This window comes from Columba livia, chromosome 10 (assembly GCF_036013475.1).
Source record: "Columba livia isolate bColLiv1 breed racing homer chromosome 10, bColLiv1.pat.W.v2, whole genome shotgun sequence".
NCBI classification, from domain to species: Eukaryota; Metazoa; Chordata; class Aves; order Columbiformes; family Columbidae; genus Columba; species Columba livia.
In genome coordinates this window covers 16,254,981-16,279,738 of record NC_088611.1, presented here as the reverse complement: position 1 = coordinate 16,279,738, position 24,758 = coordinate 16,254,981, and the positions used below count along the sequence as shown (strand labels likewise).

Below are 24,758 nucleotides of genomic sequence, written 5' to 3'. Positions count from 1 at the left end.
TTATATTCATGCAGTACTTTTCTGTGGCCTGATCCATCTGACTCTCAAAGTATCTTCTGAATTAAAATGACACTGTCTATCACATCCCAAGCTGTGGCATGAAGCGTTTGTCAAGTAACAAGGAAACACTGGTAATCTGAAGAATGAAATGTAGGGAATGGAGGAAAGGACTGGTGAAAAATATTAAAAAAAAAAATAAAATCATTCTCTTTTCTGGAATACTGAACATAATATGAATTGCAAAGGGGTAGAAGCAACCTTGGAGAAATCACATCTTTCAGAGATAAGATTAGAGAAAACTCAGTAAAATATTAATGCAGAACTTTCAAAATATTCGCTTAGTGGATGATGTATGTCACAAGAATGATCTCCCTATTTAAGATGATGAAAAGAAAACTGAAAGCAGAGTGTGTAACATTAGGCTAGCACAGCTAAGTGAAAACCAGTCTAGGTTCTCTGACCAGCCATTGCTTGTTGAAATGAAGACTCTGAAGCTCTGGCACAAGCCTCCAGCACAACCACGTACAATCCTTGCTATGTGTGACTATCTTTCCATTTTTCTCATGAGATAGGCATTGAAAGGTCCCCAGGAGAGCACTAGGATTTCTGTGATAAAATACATGAGTGAGGGTTGAAATGCTGCAAAGCACTCAGGTTTTCATGTGGAATTCAAATTAAAGACCTACGAGCAAAATTAAATTCTAGGGTTGCATTGTACTTCCAGTTAAAAGGAAGAGAACGAGAGGGATTAACACAGTGCAGGGTCATGCACCAGTTATGTCTTATTAAGTATTCCAGCCTTCCTTGAGATAAGCATCACATATGGGTTCTTTTGCAGCTAGCAATTCCTTGCTTAAAGAGAGTGAGGTCTGGATAACACCCCTTCTGTCTCCCAGGGCCTCCTGGGCTGATTGACAGGAACGTGTACTGCAGGGAACAAATGCTGCTCCAAGGAAAAACAAGATTACTTTCTTTGAAGGGGGCTAGTGGGGTCATTTCTTTGTCACGTCTTCTGCTCACCATCTTTGGTTGAGGGAAAGACAAACAGAAGGAGTGACATTTTTCTTTCCTAATAAAACACAGGATATGCTAGGAACTGGTTTTTACTTACGGTGGTTTGCACTGAATTCAGAGATAGGGCAGCAAGAGAGATTGCTCAAAATAAACATGGCATTTTGAGAGTCGAATCCCACCTCTGGGAATCAGACCATGTGGAAGCCCAACTCAGAATCTGTGCTACAATACACTTTAGTTACATTTTTTGCTGTTTTTTGTGGGGACTGGGGGGAGATTAGCAATAAACATGTGAATCTATGTATCACCTTTGGCTACTGCCCCCTCCATGATGGACCATGTTTGGCTTCTTGGGCAGACCCACCAGGTGTTTTGAAGCTGGGCCACCCTGAGCAGTGCCAATGTGCCCATTAAATTGCTGGGTCTTTCAGTGCAAAGAGGTTTCTCTGAATTCAACAGCTTCTCCACTTGCTCCCCCATTTCTTATCAGTAGTCTCCTCTCTGCCAATACAAAGTGAACACCTCTGACTTTTCTATTTTGTGCCATCCTAAATTTCCTCTCCTCTGAAACTGTTTCAAGCTATAACACCCGAATATTGTCAAATTGAATGACGCTTAAGAACTTCTCCTATTTCTGTAGCTACTACAAAACCTTCCCCACTGCTTCCGCACCTTCCTCTACACCGCAGTGCCAGGAGTGGTCCATCTTCCTGGCCCTCTCCTCTGCTCTGATCTATCCCTACACCAAAGCTGAGAAATGGAACCCACCAAGTGCTTGCAGAGGCAACAGACACCAGAAGAGCTGTCCCAGCTAATAATCTCAGGTGTTTCCCTTCCCAGAGACCTCTGCAAATCTGCAAAAGGCAGCATCAGCAGATCAGCACATCAACAGCTACTTCAGTCTTCCCCACTTTTACCTAATTGCTCCTACTTAGAGCCAGGAATTCACCACTCAACTTTTTTTTTCCAGAATGCAAGGTGGTGGTAGGGAAATTGAATCATATTAATAAACATCTATTTGAAATTATGCTCCTGATCTGATGGAAAAAAAAAATCTGGCTAAGAAGCAGGAGAGTCATGCCAATAACTAGATTTTCAGTGAAATAAGAGAATCGGCAGTCCCTAAATAGAGGGGTTCAGGTAAACTGAAAATGTCAAGTTATCGATATTTTATAAGGTAACCATGGTTATTTTTTTATGCATTCCTTTGCAGCATGAATGCAGATGATGAAAAGTATTCATGGGCCAATTGAAACAAAAATAAAACTGAAGAGATACTTTGATGGTAATTTAAACCTTAAACTGTGGAAATTAATCAGTCCACACAGACAACGAAGAACATTCAGCTGACATTGCACCACAAAACCCCCGTGCTTAAATAGATGAATAAAAACCATTTCACAAAGGATGAACATCTTGAAAATCACCCTGACTTTAGCCCTAATGTACCTGCAGGGATCAATATTGCTGGAGCAGGACAGATCTGGTCCAACGTGTGAAGTTGCCCATGTGGCCTCTGGATAAAGCACAACTGTTTCTGATTTAATTGGTACAAGCTGCTGGAAACGCAGCAGACCGCTGGTCCTGGTGTGTCACAGCCCCTCGGTGCTGCCCAGCAAGGGATCATAAACAGTCTGGATGCATTAGCAGAGGGTGCCCAATTGTGACAATTAACGACTGAGTGCTCTATTAAGCAAACTGAAACAGGGCTTTGGCTCAGAGACTTCCGCAGCAAATCAGGAATTAAATCCATCTCCAGAATCCTGTGGCGGAGGGGCTCCCAGCAGCCAAAATGTTTTGTGTGGCAGCAAAGAACAGAAATAAGAGGCTGCTCCTCTGCTCTAGAACCAGTCTAGACACTGAAAACATTTTCTGTCCCTTAAATAACGCACCATAACCAGTCACTGCTTGTTTCGGTGGAACAAGTGACATTTGGCCGTGGAGAGGTATCCACACCCCTAAACCCGGAGGGAAGGCTGGCAGGAGGTAGCGTGGGAAGGATTCAGCTCAGAAGGGTTCTTCAAATAAACATCTTTGGGTAGTGTTAGAAGAAAATGACTGACTTTTCCTCTGCAAGTCTATTGTTGCATGACATTATAATTTATCTTCTAAACATTTGCTCTTCTGTCGCACACTCTAGCCTGGCTTCTGTAAAGCGACTGTAAAACCAGAAGATGTCCACAGTAGGGCCAGAACTCAAAGTTCCTAGAGCACGAAAACATACATCCCCAACTGGCAGATAACAGGGTTAAAACACCCTCTGATTAAATGAAAGCATCTTTAATTAGTTTAATTGACCATGCCTCAGCCAAGACCATCTGCTCAGCAGCATTTGCCTGCTCTTTGCAGGAGCGATTGATCAGCCATAGCTAGAGAATACAGCATTAGGCTACATCAGATTTATTTTGTTTAATAGAAGAGCTAATTTGCTTTAAATTTAATTACAGGGGCCAAGATTGCTCTCTAAGTCCGTAACAGCACAGAACATAAGCTGATCCTACAGCTCACGGACGTAGGTCCATACGTGTCTGTGCGAATCAGACACATGGTGCTGACAGCTCGGGTGAGCAGGTCCCACCCTGGTAGAGAATGATCGCTGCATTTTCCTCCTCAAAAGGCAGCAGCATGTGGCACACTGCTGGGCTGGCAGTGCCACCCTGCTTGCCACCGTGTCCCCCTCCAACTGTCTGAGCTCCTCCCTGCAGCTCTCCATCGGATGCTGGATGGGAGCGGGTGTTGGGTGCGTGAGCAGACAGATGTCCCATCTCAACCACTTCTCCTGCTACTGATTATAAATACACTAAGTGATGCGGGGTCACTGTTTTTGCAGTGCATTGGACCAACAGGGACAATCGGGGGACTGCTCTGTACCTCCTGGGTGATATCCATCAGCAAACCTCTCCCAAACGGGGTTGCTAGCAGCCAAGGGTCCAGCGGAGCCAGACATCACACTCACCCCATCCCTGACATCACACTGTCTCTCTCAATTTCTCTGCCCTCCCATTCCAACATCATTCCTCAAAATACCACACCAAAGAAGGGCAATTGCCCCTCCTCCCCGAAGGACCACGTGTATCTGTGTGGCGTTATCATGAAGGGGAAGATTTAATTCACTTCCCAAGGCTTTTCCCTTTTCCAGTTTCACATCAGGCACTAAATCACTGCTGACTTTGGGAGATGCTCGAGCCCTGACAGGCATGCTGCAGCTGCCGCTGCCTGCTACAGGAGTAATTACAACCCTGCAGAAGGCTCCCGGCTGCCATTTCTGTTTCCATGGAAATAAATACTGAATTACTGAAAACAGAGTATGATGCTTTATGGATTTTGAGGCTTTTCATCATTTCAAAAACACCTTAACCCACTTTTATTGGCAGTGGCTTTAAGGAGAGAGGATAGAGCCCACAGTGTGGAAACAGGCAGAGAGACTGAATGGTGTTTTCGAGTTAAAGAGGGGGGAAAAAAAAAGCCAAGGTGTCTGGCTGTTGTCCTGGGGATTTGCAAAAGGTACAGGGGTGCTGACTGAAGCTGCTGGTCATCTGCAGCATCCGGGTAGCCAGCCCAGGAGAGAGGAGCCTGTGGAGGCTGGCCAGCCAGTGTGATCCTTTCCTGCAGCATCCCCAGCTCATCACCACCATCCTGTGACCGTCTGTTTGCAGGGGCTCTGGGGCTGAAGCAAACCTCCTGCCCTTTTGTAGGGGTCATTAGAGCCAGGCTCACTGCTGAATCTGCAGATGGCCGTTTCATAAGTGATGAGCTTCAAGATGAAGCTAGAATAAAAAAGGAATTGCTTTATGCTCACCAAAAATTATAAATACAGAGCAGAAGGGAGTGATCTGATTCTAAATCCCTGTATCTCTGAGATGGGCACAGACAGGTTACTCCACGTTGTGCGCGCCACCCTGGGCTCAATTCTCATTGCAAGGTATGTCTGGGAATTTTTCACTAGAAAAACCTAAATTAAAGACTTGATTTGGGGAGGATACACAGAAGCCAAACATTTATTCTGAGGTCACCTTAACCCTCACGTCACTCTCTGAGCTGTTGCAGTGCCTCACAGGAGTTTTTGTCCTTCCTTGTTTCTCCCATAACCTGGACTGCATCTTTCAAGTACCAACTGCAGCATCTCTGCAATGGGTTCAATGCACCACTGTGAGTCAAGAAACAAAGTTTGTGAAAACCACGCAAATTACAGAGATGAGAGAGGGGTAGAAGGTGAGACACCACATCAGCAAATCATCTCTAATACTGACTTGAGCTAAAAATCAAACATTTGATTCAGGAGAAATCCTAAATATCTTTAGTGCTAACGCTTCTGAAATGAATTTTTTTTGGCAGGGGAACTTTCTGCTTTGTGAGAAACGTCAGCCTTTGGACACAGTGTCCTAATTCAGCTGCAAAAATAAATGTCAAAACAGTGAATTCCAGTTTTAAGCCAGCTCTGGTTGGCAAAATTTGGGTTGAAATATTTCCTAGCTAAAATCACAGGTCCCCAAAACTTATGAAACAATTCAAATTGCAATGGTTAGAGGCTTTAGGTAAAACAGGCACCAGAAATTATTCTACGACACTGATGGGACTTGATCTGTGTTGTAGCCCATCCACACGTGCATACTTTTCTGAAGTTTTACCTTCTACCTGGACATTTAGCTATTTGTTTTCAAATCTAATATCTAAGTTAATTAGATAAAATTGGAAGCTTAGCACAGGTGTTTTGCACATTTAACACCACAGTTTACGGGACACTTCAGGCCCAGAAAGGAAAAGAAAGTGCCATTGTGAAGCCTGTGAACTCTGACAGTCCTGCAGGGTCAGCCCAAGAGCTCAGTGCTTCCTCCAAAGCAGGAGGATGGAAGCATGCAGCTCATCATAGATCTGGTCTGGACACCAGCTACTGCTGCTGGATTAACTGGACAGCACTGTACTGGCTCTTTCTCTGCTCACTCTGGCTAAAAATGACTTTCAAACACAGCTTGAGATAGAAAAGTAAATCATCGCTCTACAGCTGGGGAAGAGCAAGATGGGGAGAACACCACAGCCTGATTTGCAGAGAAGCTGCAGTAATTCCGCCGTCAAGTGGGAAATACAGGGCTCATGCTCAAGGACAAGCCGACTGCAGCAAAGACCCAAGTTTGGAATTGCCCGGCACTCATACAAAACAGCTCCTGTATGACTCTTCCACAGTCACAAGTGAATTACAAAGCAGAAAAGCTAAACTCAAGCCTTGCCAACAGGTTCTGGACCAGAAACCCAAGACTGAAACACACTTCTCCTGCCATGATGCTTCTCGAACGGCAGAGGAGCTCTCTGCTGAAGCCAGAGACACTCAAATCCCAGGCTGACCCCAGTGGAGCGGAAACACCAACACAGGTGTGTTATGCTAAAAACTTAAGCCTCTGTGTATTATTTAAAATTTTCTATTCAGAGGTTGTGCTTAACAGCACCATGATCTCCACACTTTTCTGCTACAGTACCATTTCTCATCTTTGTTTCCCAAAAGCCTTTCCAACTGCATCAATCCCTTTTGCTGTGTTGCTATCTCAGATCCTGTTATATCACTGCTATTATATTAAAAATACACTTATCTCATACCACCTGGAGACACTGTATTAAAAAAAACCAAACATTGGGAATCATCCTCCTTCTGCACAAACAAAATATAATTTCAGAATTGAATGAAAATACAGTCCCAGTGATGTAATCATCATGAAATTAGTAAGCATGATGTAACAGAAGGCCACATGGAGAAAAGCACCTTCTTCTGACCACAGGAGAGGTTCAAGCAAGTGTTTGGGGTTCCCAGCACCATTCTAGCTCATGCTTTAGGAGGACAACAACCAGGTAAAGCCTAGTTATCCCTCGCCTCCTTGCACAGCTGCTGGGACAATTTCACCCTGCATACTAAAGCAAGGGAGAGCACGTCAGAGTTCCCACCCGACGGGAACACTGGAAAAGATGATTTGCTTTGCTTTTCTAGGCACAGGAGATTGACTGATAAACTGGAGCTCCTGCTCCAGAATGAGTGATGGCAGCCAGAGAGCCTGCCAGCAGAAATGCTCCATCTTCCCAATTCATCCCATGCACAGCAGACAAGCATAGGTCAAAATTAAGTGTATCTTAGACCGAGGCAAACCACTGCTGGGAAGTTCTTTATTACCCCCATGTTAATTTGGGAGGTTTGCTCAGCCTCAGTACACAGCCTGGACCTGGCACCGCACCGTGCTGCCCAGACAGGGTCTGTGGTGGGCATGGGCAGGGAAGCGGAGGTTTTAATCACCCACATGGTCGCAACTTGAGCCCGTGTGGCGTTTCTGGGAATATTATAATTTCAGCACATCCAGGAAAATAACAGACAGTGTTTTCCTTTTACTTAAATCTTATTCCCAAACAGAATATATAAAATATTTTGCTCTTATGGAACAGGCAACAGAAGCTTCAATCAAATTATTAAAAAAAAGATTTAAGTTGTACTTCCAATTAACTCTGATGAGATGAGAGTCAGACCAACAGAGTCGGTGTGTCTTCACAGAGAGGCAAATGAGCACTGCTTAGGCTGACTCTGACAATCTGGACTAAAACAAAACAGCACAGTGGAAATCAATGACCATTTTTAGGTGGTATGGGGCCAATGCCCCAAATCCCAATGGGTGTGCTCTGTGCTGTAAGCACAACTGCAGGCAGGGATGTCTCTGAACCCAGCCAGGAGGGGAACTCGTTGCTGATTCCAGGACACAGTTGCAGAGCAGGGGTGATTCCAGAATCTTATCTAAATGCCTTTTAAACCCCTCCAGGGATGGTGACTCCACCACTGGCCTGGGCTGCCTGTTCCAATGCCTGACAACCCTTTCCATAGATAATTTTTTCCTAATATCCAATCTGAACCTCCCATAGTGCAACTTGAGGCCACTTCCTCTTGTCCTATCGATTGTTACTTGGGAGAAGAGACCAACCCCTCCATGCTACAGCCTCCTTTCAGGTAGTTGTAGAGTGATAAGGTCTCCTCTCAGCCTCATTTCTTCCAGGCTAAATAGCCCCAGTTCCCTCAACTGTTACTCATAAGACTTGTGCTCCAGGCCCCTCACCATAAATTACAATTTATGAAAATGCAAAGTGGTGGGGGGAAAAAAGAGAGTCTCTAGAAGGAGGTCCCGCAGAGGCATGTCTCAGCCTTGCCACTACCGCAAGGCAGATATTGGATCCTCCCTCCCAATTGCCCCCTCTCCTCTCCCACCCAGCACCCATCCAGGCTGCTGCAATGCTGCACATGCGGTACTTCTCTCTCTGGATATCTCCAGTTTTATTGCGATAACATTGGCAAGTGCCTCTGGCTCCCTAATTGGTGTCAGATGTCCCACATCCGAGACATTGCCGGTCCAGAATGGCTCAGCGCAGTCCAAGGGGTTACAACACAGGAGAAGTTCCAAGCCATGAAGGGCAGTGCCCAGGGCTTGATTTGCATCTCCAGCCTGGAGCAATCAGGCACCCAGCTGCTGTTGTGGCTTTGAAATCTGCCCTGTGCAAACACCAAGAGCTTTTGGAGTTACAGCAGGATATAATTTGCTACTAAATTTTAGGAGGGAAAGATCTGTTTTAGGGCTGATGCCAACACTTCATCATGCGAGGTCAGGAGGAAGTTTTCATGAGGGGAAAGGAGCAGGTTACTGAATCACTGCTCATTGCATATAATTTTCTGCTCTCCCCTGCAGCTCTGGTGAAGACAACACACTAGCCAAGCAGTATGCACCTTTGACTTGTGCTGGCAACTCCCCACACATGCTAGCAAACAAAAACACTTCGAGTTTGATAGGTTTTATGTACTCCCTACAACAGACTGGCTGCAAGCAACAGGTGGGACCCTACAGGAAGGAGTAAAGGTCAACAGCAATTTTGGTGCCTCATGGCAAGACCAAAGTGCAGAGCAGCTGCTCTCCTAAGGGCTGCTGGTGGCTGGAGACCTCCAGAGATCCCTCTGGTGCAGCCCAGATGACATGACCACAGGCAGCACCCAAACAAGTTGAAAAGTCTGCAGTTTCACCGGGTGCTCACAGCTGCCTCCCCTGTAGCACCTGATGGGAGAAGGAGCAGCAGCGACCTCCTCCTGCCTCTGGTCCCCACGGAGCAGGATCCCACCCCACCACGCTGGCAGCATGGCACCATAACCACTCACACTGTACCCCAGGAAAACACCAAATGTCTGAACCACTGCTGGCATTGCAGCTTCCTGAGCTGTGGCTTGTATAAAGGGCTTTCCCTTCTGCATAGTTAATCCTCACTATCCAGGTATTATACAGAGAGTAACTCCCATGCTAATGCTCGCTTTCAATAGAAATTATGTCTTTCTCTAAAAGCTTAAATTATAGGTTTTCTGCCTCTGAGTATTAGAAAAGACACAGAATTAAATCCTTCTCTTTCACCGTAAAACTAGGACCTACCGCAGGAAACAGGTTGTTTGATGCAACAGAGCAATTTGCAGGGAGCAGCCACTGGGTTCATGGTGTCAGCCAGAAAGGCTCTCATAAGCAGAGATCATCCACAAAGCAGCACAGCCATGATTAAATACTGTTTTCTGCATCACTGGGAACCACAAAACAAGAGGGTAGGATCACAGATACACAAAACCACCCTAGTTCCCTAGTCAAGCACAGGTCAAGGAAAGATGAGAGACACAGGGCTTGAGTGGGTTTAAGTTAAAAAAATAACTGTAGAACTGACTCAGCTCTCAACACGTCACTAAAAATATTATGGTTTTGATTTTAAAGAAGTCCTCCAACAGAGGACAGAGGCACGAAATCTGGTTTGTAAACATAATTTATGAGGATTGAGGCAGTCCTTGCTGTTGCCTTTCTGCCATGAAGATGTCTTACTCAGAGACATTTATTATCCTCTCCCCACTCTGCCATAAAGGTCTGAGATGAAGAACAACAAATGGAAGATAATTAAGCTCTTTACAGGAGAAAAAACAGATCAAACATCATTTTCTAAGTCTTGTAAAGAATTGGAAGTGTCTAGACAGACAAAATTGGTCTCAAATGTATTAATTTCAATAAGAAGCTGAATCCCTGAATTACAGGGAAGAGACTGAGGTCTGCTTCTCCTCCAAAAACTTTCCACAGCATCACTTTACCCTCCCTGTGACTCTGACATCCTTTATCTCTCCTGCGATATTTATATCTGATAGCAGGGGACTGTAATCTGGGTCAGCAACAGCATGGACAGTCACCGCCAGCAAGAGCTGCTGGAAAAGCAAGCGGCACTGCAGAGTCCCAGCTCCACACCTCTGGGGAACTGGCTCTTACTGGGGCAGAAGAAGAGGGGAATAGGGAAAGGTCTTAACCTATCTGGGAACTCATCCATGCAAGCAGATCCACCCTGAGCTCATGGGGGTTTGGGATGCTCTCTCCTTCCACCATGGGCACGCAGGGGTCACATAAGCTCCTTTTACTTAAGGAGAACCAAGTATGCATAAGACATCCACCCCAGGGGCATCTGAGCTTCAAGTGCTAGTAAGGTTATTGCAGGCTGCACGAATGTACTGCTGTCATTTAGATTGGTGGTATGACAGTGGAAAGGCAAGCAGGTCACAGCAAAACAGCCCACTTAGGCACCAAAGACCTGTTCATCCAGACACTGAGCTGGAGGAATAAATGTTTTCCATCCCAGCAATTCTATGGGACTTCAGGAAATAAAACTTTATATAAGGACCTGAAACATCTGCACAAAACCCCAAACAACCAAGCATAAGAAAACAAGCACAAGCAAGAGGAGGAGGCCCAATTGGACAGCTAGAACATAACCAGCAGTGCAGAAGTCCCACCATGAACCAAAACCCAATTCCCTAGCGTAAGTTGTCTCAAAAACAGCCTGGTCAGACCCAAAGTTTACAGTTCGTAATAGTAGTATTTCCTATTGGCAACCCCTTCCCCAAGACACACCTTTCCATTCCTTCCTGGGAGAAGGACCTTACCTGACATGCATTGTAAAGAAGCTGATGCTCAAATTTCTTGATCCCCAAAATGTTCTGGAACATTTCGTAGAGCTGCTCCTTGCTCAGGATGAGCTCAGAAGCAGCGCTCGCCGTCATCCTGGCCTGCTGCTTGCGGGGATCCTCTTCCCCACGGTAAATAGCATCAAACTTTGCCATCCAAGAGCTCAAGACTGTCTCCTTGCTGAGGCCATCGATTTCTGGCAGGCTTCGCACCCTCTTCTCAATGTGCTTCTTGAAAACCTCCCGGGAATCGTTCGCTGAGCACCCACCACTCTGCACCATCCTAGCAACACGGTCACTTTTCAGGAATACCTGCAAAAAAGGAATGACTTCAAATGGTTTCACGTTTGAAAAGAAAAAAAAAAGAAAAAAAAAAGCAAAATAATCCTCCTTAAGTACTACAAAATGTGGTTTCAGTGCTGGGAAGCTGCTATCTGGCTGTCAGTGCACTTTCCAACTCCTCATTTGACAACCCCATGTTGCCAGATGGACAGAGGTTTCAGCTGTACTTTGGGAAGCATAATGAAATCAGGTGAAGCTTCTGTTTTGCATCCACTAAAATAGAACATTTTGATGCAATTAGGACTTCACGCGATGTTGTGGTCGCACCTCACCAGACACATAAAATCCCTTTGGGAAAACAAGATTATATTTTGCTCTGTCAAACGTTTTAATAAGGGAGTTATTGCACAACTACATTCACCTAGCCAAGCTTTGCCCTGTTGGAGGGAGCCCAGTCGTCCTACTCAAGTCAACAGCATTGCATTACTTTCATCTGGCAGCCAGGCCCCTGGAAAACCTCTGACCAGTGCAAGGACCAGGCTCACATTAAGCTGCTACACTGGAGGAGATCTTTGCAGACTGCTCTGCTGTCATAAGATGACTGGAATAGCATTTTATTAATTAATATTACCTTCAGTTAAATCACATGTGTGCCCCTGCTTCTCCCATAATTTGGTCTCTCCAACCTGGGCAACCAGCACTGTTAAAACACCTTAGTAAAGGATGAGTGTCCTGATCTTTGCAAACTGATCGGTAAACACTGAGGCAACGCAAATCACCAAAAGGTGGCAGAGACACAGGTGGATGAGGCCAAATCCCCTCCCGCTCCAGCTCTGCTGAAGTAGCACAAGATGGTTCAGAGCAGCTTGAGGCTCTGGGGAGGCTTGGCAGAAACAGCAGCCTGCAAGGTGCAGGACACCAACAGCGGGAGTGAGGGAGGGAGAGGGTGTTTGATGAAGATGTTCTTCCCACTGCAACAGCAGCACAAGGGTCAAATCACAACAGACCCCTGCAGACCAGGAGATGCTGTGGAAGCAACACAGAGCTGAAGGGTGAGAGAGGGACAGGGGAATATTGTGTTGGCACTCCACTCCCAAGCCCTGAACACAGGAGAGCAATCAGTGCCCAGCAAGAACTGCTGTTTTATTAATGATGCTGAGAAGGATGAATGCAGCAGGCTGGGAAGAAGCTGTGCCAGCACAGGGGTGTATCTGTCAGCTCTCAATTATTAAAGAACGTGAAGATGACCTAAGGACATGCTAGATTATTTTTTTTTATCACTCAGCAACACAGCACTCCGTGTTCCCAGATGCTTGATGGCACAGGCATCTGTTGGCAGAGGCAGTGAGTTTTGCTCCAGAACCAGCCCCAAAACACTGGTGAGAAAGAGCTGGGCTGTTTCCTTCCAACATCATCATGCTGGGGAGCACTCCCAGCAGACAAGATAGGTAGGATGACATGAGCAGCCTCTTCAGTCCACACTGAAACGATACCAGCATGCACTTCATTTCCTTGCAGAGCTTAAATCTGAGTTATAACACTTCAGGTGTGCAAGGGTACTTCCAAATAATAGGTGAGACCTATCAAAATCCAAGCTCCTAACACAGCCAAGGAAATCCTCAACACACTGACTGCTGGGAACAGTGGGAGGTCAAGGTCAACTGCAGCACCCTTGGCTCTAATGTCCCTTCTGCAAGCAAAGGGCCTGACAGCACTAATGACTTCCCATACCCACCAGCACCAGCAGCTGTAGTTATCTGTGATCCTTGTCCCCACTGGAAGGGTGACGGTACTGCAAGCAGAGGGACCTGACCCCCATCTCCCCTCAGGTGTGGAGCAGCAGTCAGCAGATGAAAGAAGCTGCTGGCAGAGATGAGGCAGGCACTGAGGAAAGCCAGTAAGACACAAAGCAGCAGAAAAAGACTGTGAAATAGGGAGATAAAGAAAGATAAAAGACGTGTTTTGTCCTGTAGAGTGAGCTGCTTTCTTTAGCAAATACCAGGCGAATCACCCGGCTGTAAGACTCCCTAGCAGGATTGACAGGAGTCTGGAATTACTGGAGCAAAATCCTCGTGTGGGTGTACACAGCGGCACAGGCAGAAGGGAACTGACCTCCGTGAGCTCCTGCCACATTCATAGCTGAGTCCCCCAGGTCATGCATGGCCCCAGCTCTATCTGCCTACAGCAGAGTGGAAATGGGCCTAACGAAGCATTTCCATAATACCTGCTGAAGTGAATGCTGCAGAAAGTGCTGGTTGAGAGGCAAAGCTTTCCACATTAGAAGCAAAAGGACATGAGAAAACCTCTCCTGGAGCATCTGTTGGAGTTTTCTGGGCCCATCTCACACACATGGACCTGCAGCATTCCTGCAGGCACAGTGGTGCTTTGCAGACCAACAGTAGAGCCTGTTCAGGTCATTCAATCTTTTAATTTGAGAGCAGCCTGTGAACTAGTCTAAGACTGGCAATCACACACTTGCCCCTTGACCACAGATTTAACAGCAAAACGTGCCCACGCAAACACATTCAGGGCAAGAGCAAACACATCCCTGATCTACCACGTCACCTTTACCTCTTTCTTTCTCCAACGAAATCACTGCCCAGGTAATGAACCTATTCTGCACTGATAATAAGTGAAGCCCTTAGAAACGTCAACCACATCCTGGCCAGTTTCAGCTGAGCAAAACCCAAAGTTTTAGCATTTTCCAAGCCATCATGCAGCTTTATAAGTCACTACCTAAATGCAGACTTCTAGATAGGGATGGTTATTTGCACAGAACTATGAGATTTGCAGAAGCTGAGATAAGCAGGACTTGCTGTGATTGCACCGTGGCTCGCACAAGGGTGGGCACCTCTCTGCAGAGGAGGAAAGAAGGAGAACACCATCAGCAGGGAATGATGCTCAGACACTCAGGGGGGGCACAGACTCTCTGCAGGAAGGATTTGCCTTGTGCCGCTGCAAATGGTGCTGAGGAAGACACAGGCAGCCATGCTAGAGCTGCACAGCAGCTGAAAGTAACACAGTCATAAATCAAAGGAGACCAACAGATAAAGAGGAGATAAAGAAAGTTGTGCTAAAGACACAGAGCAATGCATGATGCTTTTTGTGGCCTAAGTAGGACAGAGCCAGTGGAGCATCCAGCTGAGCTGAAGACATAGGGTTTGCAATCATCTAGTGCTGATCAACTGCTCTTTGTAAGTTTGATTACTTGGGTTAATTAGCATAGGACTTCTGGAGCTGATCAGGACACACTTCCAGCCAGACGCACCAGTGAAAGACAGAGGTATTTTGCCTGTTTTTAAGCAGTTTCCTTTTCCTGCCCAATAGTCTTATCTAAATAGATCACGCTGCTCTTACATCCTAACATGCAGCTCACGCCATCCTGGAAACTCTCTGAGAGCATCTGTTCGGTGAAGCTGTGATAAACTGATGATCCCTTGGCAATTTCTTTTCTGATAAGAGACGTAAATTACTTTCAGCTTCCTTCCTGTACAGAGAATGATGGAACAGTAACTACTGTGCTGGTTTAATAAAGTTAATCCAAGGATAATTTGTGCTTTCCTTACACAGAAGCAGCTGTTGACATTTTTTATAGAGTTAAAATTCTCTTCAGTTTTAATATCTGATTTTGGTCCCCTCTTAGATTCCAATTCCAGAGAAATATTTTATGTAGGCAATTCAAAGTCTTCACCTTTTATGACAGAATAGCTCTAGGGAGAAAGAGAAATGGTTTGCAGGAAGGATAGCAAAAAAATAAGCAACCTTCCTCATACAAATCACAGGCACTGATTTCCTTCAAAAACAGAAGCTCTTTCCTTCTGAGAAAAGATATGAAAGGCAGCATTAAGGGCTGCATACAAAGAGGTGCAGAAAGACCAACATGCATAATTACTCTTTTGCACAATTATGAATGATGCTTCACGTTCTTTGGTATCATCTAGTTTTGTAGATGTACATCCTCCTCCCTCCCACTTTGCTTTACAGCACTTGTCATACCAAAGAGAAAAGACATGACTCTTGCTGAAAATCCAAAAGTCAATTAGAGACAATGCAAAAGCTCCAGCAAGAACTCAATGTGCTGCCCATTTTTTTTCTTGGTGTTTTTCATAGGGAGCATATGACATTTGTTTTATATTGTGCCAACTTTACTGTCTCAGAGTACATTGTTTAAAAGTACGATGAAGGTATTTTTCAGCTTAAGGGAAGGATGATCCTCTGCATAATCAAGCTACAGGACACACTGTGGTGTAGGGTTGCCAGAGTTGCCATATGGTTGCATGTTCAAACCCTGAGCCTCACAAAACTCGTGATGTATCAGACATCAGATAGGTGCAGCTTTGCACTTGCCTTTGTCTTGTGCTTTGTTGACAAAGGACAAAGAATCCATTAGTTCAGGATTCAACCCCATCTGTGAATAAGGGAGAGAACAGGGATTCGTATGAATATTGCATCACTCCTCCTTACCTCGTAGTAGCTCTGGACAGCATTTATAAATGCTTCATCTGCCACAATCTGGGTTTCTCCATTGAGAAAGGCCTGGAAACGATCTTTGATTGTTTGGAGCTGCTGCTTACTTATCTGCAAAACATGCCAAAAAGAGAATATTAGTCAAAAAAGGTTTATGTATGAGGAAAAAAAAAAAATCTTCTGTGATATGTTATCAGGGTGCTTAGGATGTGCACTTCTGCTCTGGGGACAGCAGCAACAGATGAGGAATCAGCCACACGTGGGTACACATACATGTGCCTCTATACCCCAGCAAGTTCATTTGAGCATCACGGTCACCTAAAACCCACCCAAACATCATTTCTAAACAACTCTGCCACCGCAAAATGTACATGAGACTTTTACCACTTCAGATATAGTTAAATTAAAAGCAAGCTGCAGTGTGCACGCTTAGAAGAGACTGTTTCAGTGCAATCGCTTCCCATTCAGCCTCTCCTCTCCAGCAGAAGATGAGACTCCATCACCCAACAGGATGTCTGGCAAGCTTGGAGACTGTGGTCATCAGTACTCTGGGGCCTTGACCTTTCATCATCATTTTTGCTTTTTTTTTTTTAAATCTTAGTAATTTCTTTTGGCTTGTCACGTATAAAACACCAGTCAGGACAAGTACTGAAATAATTTAATGCCATTTAATGCCAAAGAAATCATATGAGGGACAATCTGCTCTCCTTATCGAAGCAAGGGCTTTTTCTGCTGTCTCTTTGCTGCTCAAAACATTTTTTTGTCCAGCATACAGCTGGTGTAGCTTACAAGACAGTTCTAATTTTGGCACAATGACATCAACAGAAAGTTTACAAGGGTTTATTCCAGCCCTGTAAAATAACATGCCATTATTCTACCAATTTATCTGCCAGTTTAAAAACAGATATAGCTGAAAACCTCCACCTCTTCAGCTTGTAGTGCGGACAAAGCCACAGCAGGCACATAAGTCATGTACCAGCAATGCCAGTACATCATCTTCAGATGCAGATGACACTGATGCTGAAGCACTGCAGGGATTTAACTGTAGTTGTGCCTGGTTTACCACATGGCTACTCCTTGTTTGAGGGTAAGAATTACTTTAGACAAAAGAGAAGGAAGCGAACAAGATGTATATATGACAACTTCAAACATAAAGGGAAGAGAGAGAAGTAAGAATTAAGACAACTATTTACTAATGACCAAAGGTCTAGAGAAGAGAGGGTTTTTTTCTCACTTGTATGACAGCAGGAGAAATCAGTCCATTAGAATGGAAGAGAAAAATAAAATTAATGGCTTTAGGCACCTAAATGGCTTTGAATAAAGTATCAAAAACTACAGAGATCCAAGCAACTAGAACATAACGAAGCCTGGTAAACACAGTTAGTGATAAAAAGCAGGAGAGGGACCACTTGGAAAGCACAACAATAAATATCACTAGATCTAGATGATGCACCATGCAGAGTGTTAAGGGACTGCAGTAACGAACATCATGAATACCAGTAATTAATTCTGCAACACCACACTGAGGAGGGTTAGTAGGCAATGGCAATTTGATGTGATAATCTGGCATTAGTTTATCCTGGTGCTTATGGAGAGGTGTTCATCAAAGTGACATAAAGCAAGACTCAATATGCTCTGCTTTAGAAAACATAGAGCAGCCTTCACCACCCTGTGGGTGCTGGAAAGACAGGTCATACCCACCCCCAAAACAGCAGCCAACACTTCATAAGGTCTGACACTGGCAAGACGACTCAGCATCACAGGAGCAAGAACCACCCCTCTAACCTGACCCACCCCAGCCTTAGTCACCATCTACAATGAGCCCTGTGGAAAAGCTCTGCTGAAAGCTCCTGTTTTTAAGGCTGGTAGAATGTAATTTTTGGCTCTAAAAGTCCATCTGTCATGTCAGGCACCTAAAATCCTTTGTGGTGTTTGCCAATAGAACCCTGGACATGATGAGCCCTTGGGCAATACACAAAGCATCAGATGTAAAGCAGGCTCCAAATCTGTCTGAGCTGATGGAAGCTCCTTATGGAATTGAAAAGAAAATTGGTCAGCGATAAGAGACAGAGACAATGTAGTGATCAAGTGGGAGACACCTATGGGAAGGCACTAGGTCTGTTTTTATTTAGCATTTAATTACCTGGAAGAAGAGAAAAGCAGGATGTTAATTAAAAGTATTGACGATTTTGTATTAGCAACCATTGTGAGCATCAGGCAGAAACAACAGGGCAACAGAGGCCATAAGAAACCAAGAAAATAAGCAGGAAAACTACAGGTAACATTGAAATCAGAATGTCAAGGCACAAGGAAAGACATACTAAGAGCAGAGATCCTATGAGCCCCAAGGCTTTTCATCTGGGATTTTAACAAGGTACATGGCAATTTCTCCCACCCCCCCAGCTTATTTCTTAGGACAACCTCCAGAAGTCTTTGATTGTTCAATTCCTATAATGCCATCTAGCAGCAGTATTTTCTGCTCCTTCCTCAATATTGAAAGGACCACTTTCAAAACAAGCGATGCTTCTTGGAATTCCTAGAAACACTACGCAGCTTGCACGTGAGCTCCCGGGCACTGTGCAAATGAATCATCAGATTTGTCTCTACTGGAGTGTCAGTTGCCTCCTCCTCACCCACAAGCTCTGTGCAAGTATTTTCCCTGTCCAGGGAAAAGGAGAATATCTGAACACACCAGGCAGCAGCATCGCGCAGTCCCCAGCTAACAGGACCCTCTTCCATCCCATGAAACACCACTGGTGTATTGATCTGTGTCTGTACCACTGTTACAGACATTATCAAGAAAGCAGTCAATTCAAACCAAAATTAATCTGCTTTCATATTAAATTTAGCTCCTTCAGCACCGCAGCAGATGCCTGGTGCAGAAAGTGAGCACCAGCCGGGAAGTAGAGGGTGGTCAGACCCCCACATCACCAAAATCTGCCCAGCATGCTCCACCTCCTATTTTATGCCTCTTCTTCTCCCCATCAGGGGCCAAGGGTTTCACTACCAAATCCCAAAAATGGCCCTTGGGCAGTCGGGAGGCAGCACCTCCCCAGCAGAGGCTGGAGGGGCCAGGAGGGCAACTACAACCCCAATGTCACACCCCAAAGCAGGGCCAAGCAATGCTACCAACCCACCCACCAGCTTCGAACAGCATATGCCCTGAACACTCACTGGGAAGATGAAGTGCTCTAAAGGCAGGGGTGTTATTTTATCTCTCACTACTAGTGGCACCAGTGATAGGCTAAAAATCCATACAAAGCAAGCCAACAGCTTCTGCAGATCCAGTAAGGCCACTAAGGGGCCAATATATACCACTTATCACTTAGTTACTTTGCACACTGTGCTTACAAATAGCAGAAAACAAGAGAATTACTTCCCCTTGGAAGCACATCAGTACAATATCACAGCCTTTGCACCAGCTACAGCAGGAGGCCATGTCCTGTGGGACTGCAAGCCCAGCGGGTGTGAGGCTGGTGGGGGAAGAACCTCCCTCCCTTGCACAAACACAGATCCAGGTGCCATCACACAGGAGAGAAGCAAAGAGCTGGGAGTCAACAGGAGCAGTGTGGTGGGGGCAAGAGGTTTATTCTATTTACCTTCCTTCCCTCTCTTTTCCAACCCTCACTGCTTTTTCACACAACTGCTTTCAGTGTGTGGTAGCTGTTAAAGAAATAACAGTCATTTCTGCACTCAGCAGAGATTGCAGAACGCCCTGCTTGCATACAGTGACTGCAGACCCAGGTGAACTCCCCTAGGTTAATAGTGTGGTGTGTTTATGCAGCAGAGTGTTTCATAGCCTTTGGCTGTTTAAAGCATGTGAGTACTTAAGTTGCCAGATATAAACTTGCACATTAAAAATATAGTTAATTGAGTCAGTGATGAACTCCTGGCAGAGGTGTCAGGCAGGGCACCCATGGAGCTTTGAGCTGGCATCCCTGCTGGATTGCACGTCTTTTTATAGGAAGCTGGGCAGAAGACTCCATAATGGACTAAATGATGGGGAAGAGCTCACCAGTCACTAGATGTGGACATTCAAACAGTCTTTGTTTGTTTGTTTGGGATTTTTGTTTGTTTGTTTAAGAAAAACTGCATATCCAGGGTAATCTAGTGACCTTAGAAATAGGGTAGAATTCTGGCATGTTCCATGTCCCCACCATGGTCACAAGCATATCATGAAAGCAATTTCTTCTATTTGCTAGATGCAGATCTCAGCAAGTGGCGCACCAGCCTCCTCAGGACAAATGCTCACCAGCAGTTTTCTTGGTATGTTATTTTCGCACCTATTCCATCTGACTCAGAGCTGAACACAAACCTGAACACAAGGAGCAATGGCACCTTCTCCAGAGTTGTTCCAGCCAGCAAACAGCTGGCACTGTCCCTGCACATCATCTCCAGCCTCTTTCGCCTACATGGGCGAGCACAAGCATTGCAAAGAGGAGCTGTTTGCTGTAGAAAAGTACTCTGAAAAGTTATACACAGCAACATGCCTCACTAATCCATCCTGTCTCCAAAATGTTTTGCTGTGTCTGAGCACGCAGGAATAAGCACAGCTGTATAGCTCACTGCTTAGGGTCTACGTTACACAATAATACATTAGCTGGATCTAGGGTTTGTACCCCACACTGATAATGACAATAGATGGGCTCAAAGCAGAGTCTCATATTTACATTCTTTGAACTTGGAAGAACGAGAACAACTGCAGATTTTCACTCTTTTAAAGTGAACTTTCAAATCTGCATGTGTGAAGAAAATAAGATGACTTGCACTCACAGGACAGTTGTCTTTCCAAGCTTTGTATGATGCACAACAACAGCATTAAATGTCCAAGAGTCACAGATGACATTGCTTGAAAGCTAGTAAAAAGGAGAGTTTCATAAGGATTTATAAGAATTTTTCATAATGTTGCAGTGAGGGTTGTCCAGCACTGAGGCAGGGGTCCAGTAAGGTTGTGGCATCTCCAGCCTTGCAAGTTTTCACAACCTGATTGCATGAACACGACCCAGGTTGGGAGAGTCCTGCTTTGAGGAGGGGAATTGGGCCAGAGACACCCAGAAGTCCCTCACAACCTACATTATGCTATGGCATTACCATATCCAGCGGAAGATTTGCAAGGAGAGGCCATCCTAGAGTGGAGATTGCCAAATGTTTTGAGGCTAACCACTGATATGTCAGTGTCAGGCTACAGAATAACCCACCTACAGTGCTGTGTGTACTCAAACCAGCTAATAAAACCATATCCATCAATGTGACAGCTGCTGGAACAGCAGTAAGATGTGAACTCCATAGAAGGAGGTTTTCGAGTGAAAGGTAGAGAGATGACCCTCCTTTACTGCCACACTTGAACACCTCTGATCGAGGACTGGGTGTTTCGGTGCAACAAGAGCATCCCTGCAGTCGGGATGTGCAGATGCAGGGGTGTTGCACGCCGGTGCCTGATGGCTCAGCCCATCAGTGTCACCCATGTCTCAAAGGACAGTTCAGCTGGGAGTACAGGTAATTCGCAGGGGAAGCACCTCTACCTTTTGTCTAGAGAGACGAACTTACAGCACACAACTGAGAGCAGCATGAAGCTCTTCTTCCTCAGGGCACCTGCTGTTCAGGTACCACTGCAGGGAGGAATATTTAACTGCTCACTGTGCTGCTGTTCTGGGTTTTGTTTTGTAACATCTAATAAATATTTTATTCCTCCTCAGCACCAGGTGATTTAGGAAAAAGTTGAACCAATCAAACAAGCATCCCTCATCTTTACTGCTTCCACGGTCATAAAACTGACCACGACGTGAAGGATGTGGAAGGGAGGTCCTGCAGTGCATGGAGTTGGAGCAGCCGAGTGCTGCTCAGAGGCTCCAGCAATGGGCAGGAGATTAGAAAAAAGCCTGTCAGGTTATTTTGTGCTGGGAAAGCTTGTCAGGTTCTCCCTGTGCAAGTCCTGCTTTCCCCCCAGCAGGAGAGAGGACCACACTGGGAGTGACTTTTATCCCCAGAATGTGGGGTTTTAATTGCAAACTCTCCTGGGCAGACACAGATGCTTTGCAAATGGCTGAATGTCTCTGGCTTTTTGCTGTTAACGTAAGTAAGCAGTATTAACTGCCGGTCTCGGGGAACTTTTCCCAGCTGCCTAACAGCATATTTTCTGGTTGTTTCAGAGATGTTTAATATTTGTTACCAGAGAAATCTCCTTGTGCTTTGGTGTCTGGCAGCTACAATACATCTTTCCACAGATACCAAGCCAGCATGTCTTTTTCCCTTACAGTCTGACCATACGTGGATTGCTGCGCATACACCCACTGATCTATGGGCTGTCTATACAATTCCCTCTTCGTCAGCACTTGATTTGCTGCCTCCTCCCTGCCTGTTCATGATTTACAGGCCCCGGTGCAACCGCCACACACATCCTTTGTGGATGGCAAACAAGAAAATCACTGGCTGCATCCCTGACCACCGACCCTGGGGCCAACTTCCCCTCTCTCAGAAAAGGTGCCCAGTTGATGTGTTGCAGAGAAAAGGACTGCGCCATCACCATGCCCGGGTTTACACACACGCAATGAAGGGTACACACAACCCCTTCTGCATGCAGCAGCTCATGCCCAGCCAGCTCAGCCCAGCTGCGATGCTGGGGATGGATCAGAATGATGGGGAACCTCCCAGGAGCAACACTACTGCTCCATGTGTACACTCCTGCTCCATGCTTAGAAATCAGGCTGGGCTTGGGCACAAGCAATGCAAATAACCCCGTGGTCCTGACACACCAGCCCAGCACTGGTTTGCAGCTCAGAGACGGAACCAACCTCTCACTCGAGCAGCCTGACAATACAAGAATAATGTTTCCTGACCTAACAGTAAATGTTTGCTTCAGCAAACTGACTGAAGGAGTGAGAAAACCCACCAGAGATGCCTGCAGAGGGAGGATTCCCCTGCTCTGCCCAGCCACAGAGCCACCACCCATCCAGGACCTACCACAGCATCAGCTCCTTGCCAGGACCTCTTGCCACCTCCGGTATTACAGGCAAACTCTAGCAGCTTTTGACGAGCAGTGAGCACTAAATGATTTTGGCATTTTCTGGAACATTTCTTCTTTAAAGAGGCTCAGGTATTGCTGGATAAGTAACGGGAATGTAAAACATCAATCCCTTTGGTTAGGCTAGTTGCAGGCACACAGCTTCTAGATTGAGCAGAGCAGATCTTTCCTTTCCACTACCTCAGACTATATTCGGTAGCAGGTTTATGAGAAGAGACAAAGCACAGGCTCTGAGCTGCTGTCTTTGAAACATGTGGATGCTCTTTTTTGTCCTCTCAAACCCTGAGTGCATTTCTTTTCTATGATTCACGGTGCTAGCTAGTCACAGTCCTTTGATATACATGAAAGACCTAAAATGTTATTACAGATGCTCCTGCTTCCTGAAACAGTGATGTACAGTGCTAAAGGAGGAAAGCAAAGTCAGGATTTGGGACTGGGCCTTTGCCATGATGACCTTCTCCCTTGTTCTTTCCAAGCTACACCTTCCCTCTGCAACCTGCCACCACAGGGAAGCCTAGATATAGACACATCAGAAGACACCTTGCCACTGCCTGCTTCTCTTGCTTCTTCTCTTTGTACCAGGTGTGTCCATCCAGTACGCACATGCTAACCCTGCATCTCCCCCCTGAAAAGGGTCCCCTTTTCCATGCAGATCAACCACGCTTATCAACAAAAGCAGCTCTGACAGCTTCAGGAACTCCTGTTCCTGTCTACAAGTTTCCTTCTCCTGCCCTCTCTTCTTCTGGCAGGTCCCTCCTCTGCAGCCAGATGCAAGTGACTAACCCCAAGATAGAGCCACCTGACAAGAGCACAGAAAACTTGGAACTTCTCCCAACTTTGATCTTATTTTACCTAAGGAAGCCATTAGCTGAGTGAGTTAGCCGTAGATCCAGCAGAGTAAGCAAGCCCTGCTGGGTATTTTTCTGTATATGATCAAACAGATACGTGCCCCTATTTTTTACTGATTAATAAAAATATGACTTTGATCTCAGTAGAACGGAGAAGCCAGCACAAGATACAAGCAAGAAATAGCGATGATGAAATACTAGGCCAGTAACTGAGCATGGGCTGAATGGCAACTGCTGCTTTAAGAAACGTCCCTGGTGATTGCTGCTGTGACAGGGGCCTTGCCTGGTGAGCTCTGCTGGGTAAAACATATCATTGTGATCTAGTAGCCTTCAGCAGAAGGCCCAGCATCATTCTGCCTATGGCAAAAGCGTATCTGGTCTGTTAATAAAACAGAAAAAACAAACCCATAAAAATACTAGCAGAAATTTAGATAGCAAACAAAACCAGAAGGCAAATAGAATGGAGGCTGTCTAAGACGGGCAGTGTCGTGCAAATCCCCCCAGCACTGGGTTGTCCCTCTGGGTGCTCCAAAGGCAGGAGATTAATCCCTTTTTATTCCCCTGAGGTCTCCTTCAGGCTGGATTCTGCAGTTGGCTTCTCTCCTCCTCTCTGCAGCCCAAACACTCTCCTTGCTCCCTCACAGTCCTTGTCACTCCCTGGTTAACCTCAAGTCCCAAGGGCCGCAAATGCAACCACTTACACAGGGGCCTTGGGCAGAGATGCAGGTCAAGTCATGTTTGCTTTGACTAGCATAGGAGCTCTCTGCAAATGTAACAGAAATGGCTTGGCCTGCCCTTGTAATCCAACAGTGCAGAATGTGTGGTAGGCACAGTCCATTGCTGCTCTGAGACCTTCAAAAAACACTTAGCCCAGGAAAAAGAACCAAGGGAAGATCTTCCTTTTCCTCCCAAGCCTTACAGACAGTCTTGCAAAGTAATATTTTTACTCCTCCTCATTTTATTTTAGATGGAAAACACCACATGGTGTCCTGAAGCTGCTGAGTGTTGATGTGACACAGGTTCTGAGGCTTCACCTTGCGTATTTTCATGCCTCAAGGCCATGGTGTGCTACACAGTGTGTAGCTGGAGAACATCACAGGTCATCTCCCAGAGTCACCCATGCCATGTCCCTTGGAAGGGTCAG

General features: G+C 45.7%; 1 protein-coding gene across 12 annotated transcripts in view; it reads right to left on the bottom strand.

The window, feature by feature from the left end:
* Positions 1-24,758, bottom strand: part of CADPS (calcium dependent secretion activator) — a 211,435-nt gene that overhangs the window by 154,536 nt on the left and 32,141 nt on the right. For all 12 annotated transcript variants that reach the window (XM_065075553.1, XM_065075561.1, XM_065075555.1 and 9 more), the window contains exons 2-3: positions 15,743-15,856; positions 10,976-11,308 (exon numbers count right to left, since the gene is read on the bottom strand). In XM_065075553.1, the coding sequence (XP_064931625.1) occupies positions 10,976-11,308; positions 15,743-15,856 (447 nt within the window). The remainder of the gene's footprint in view (positions 1-10,975; positions 11,309-15,742; positions 15,857-24,758) is intronic.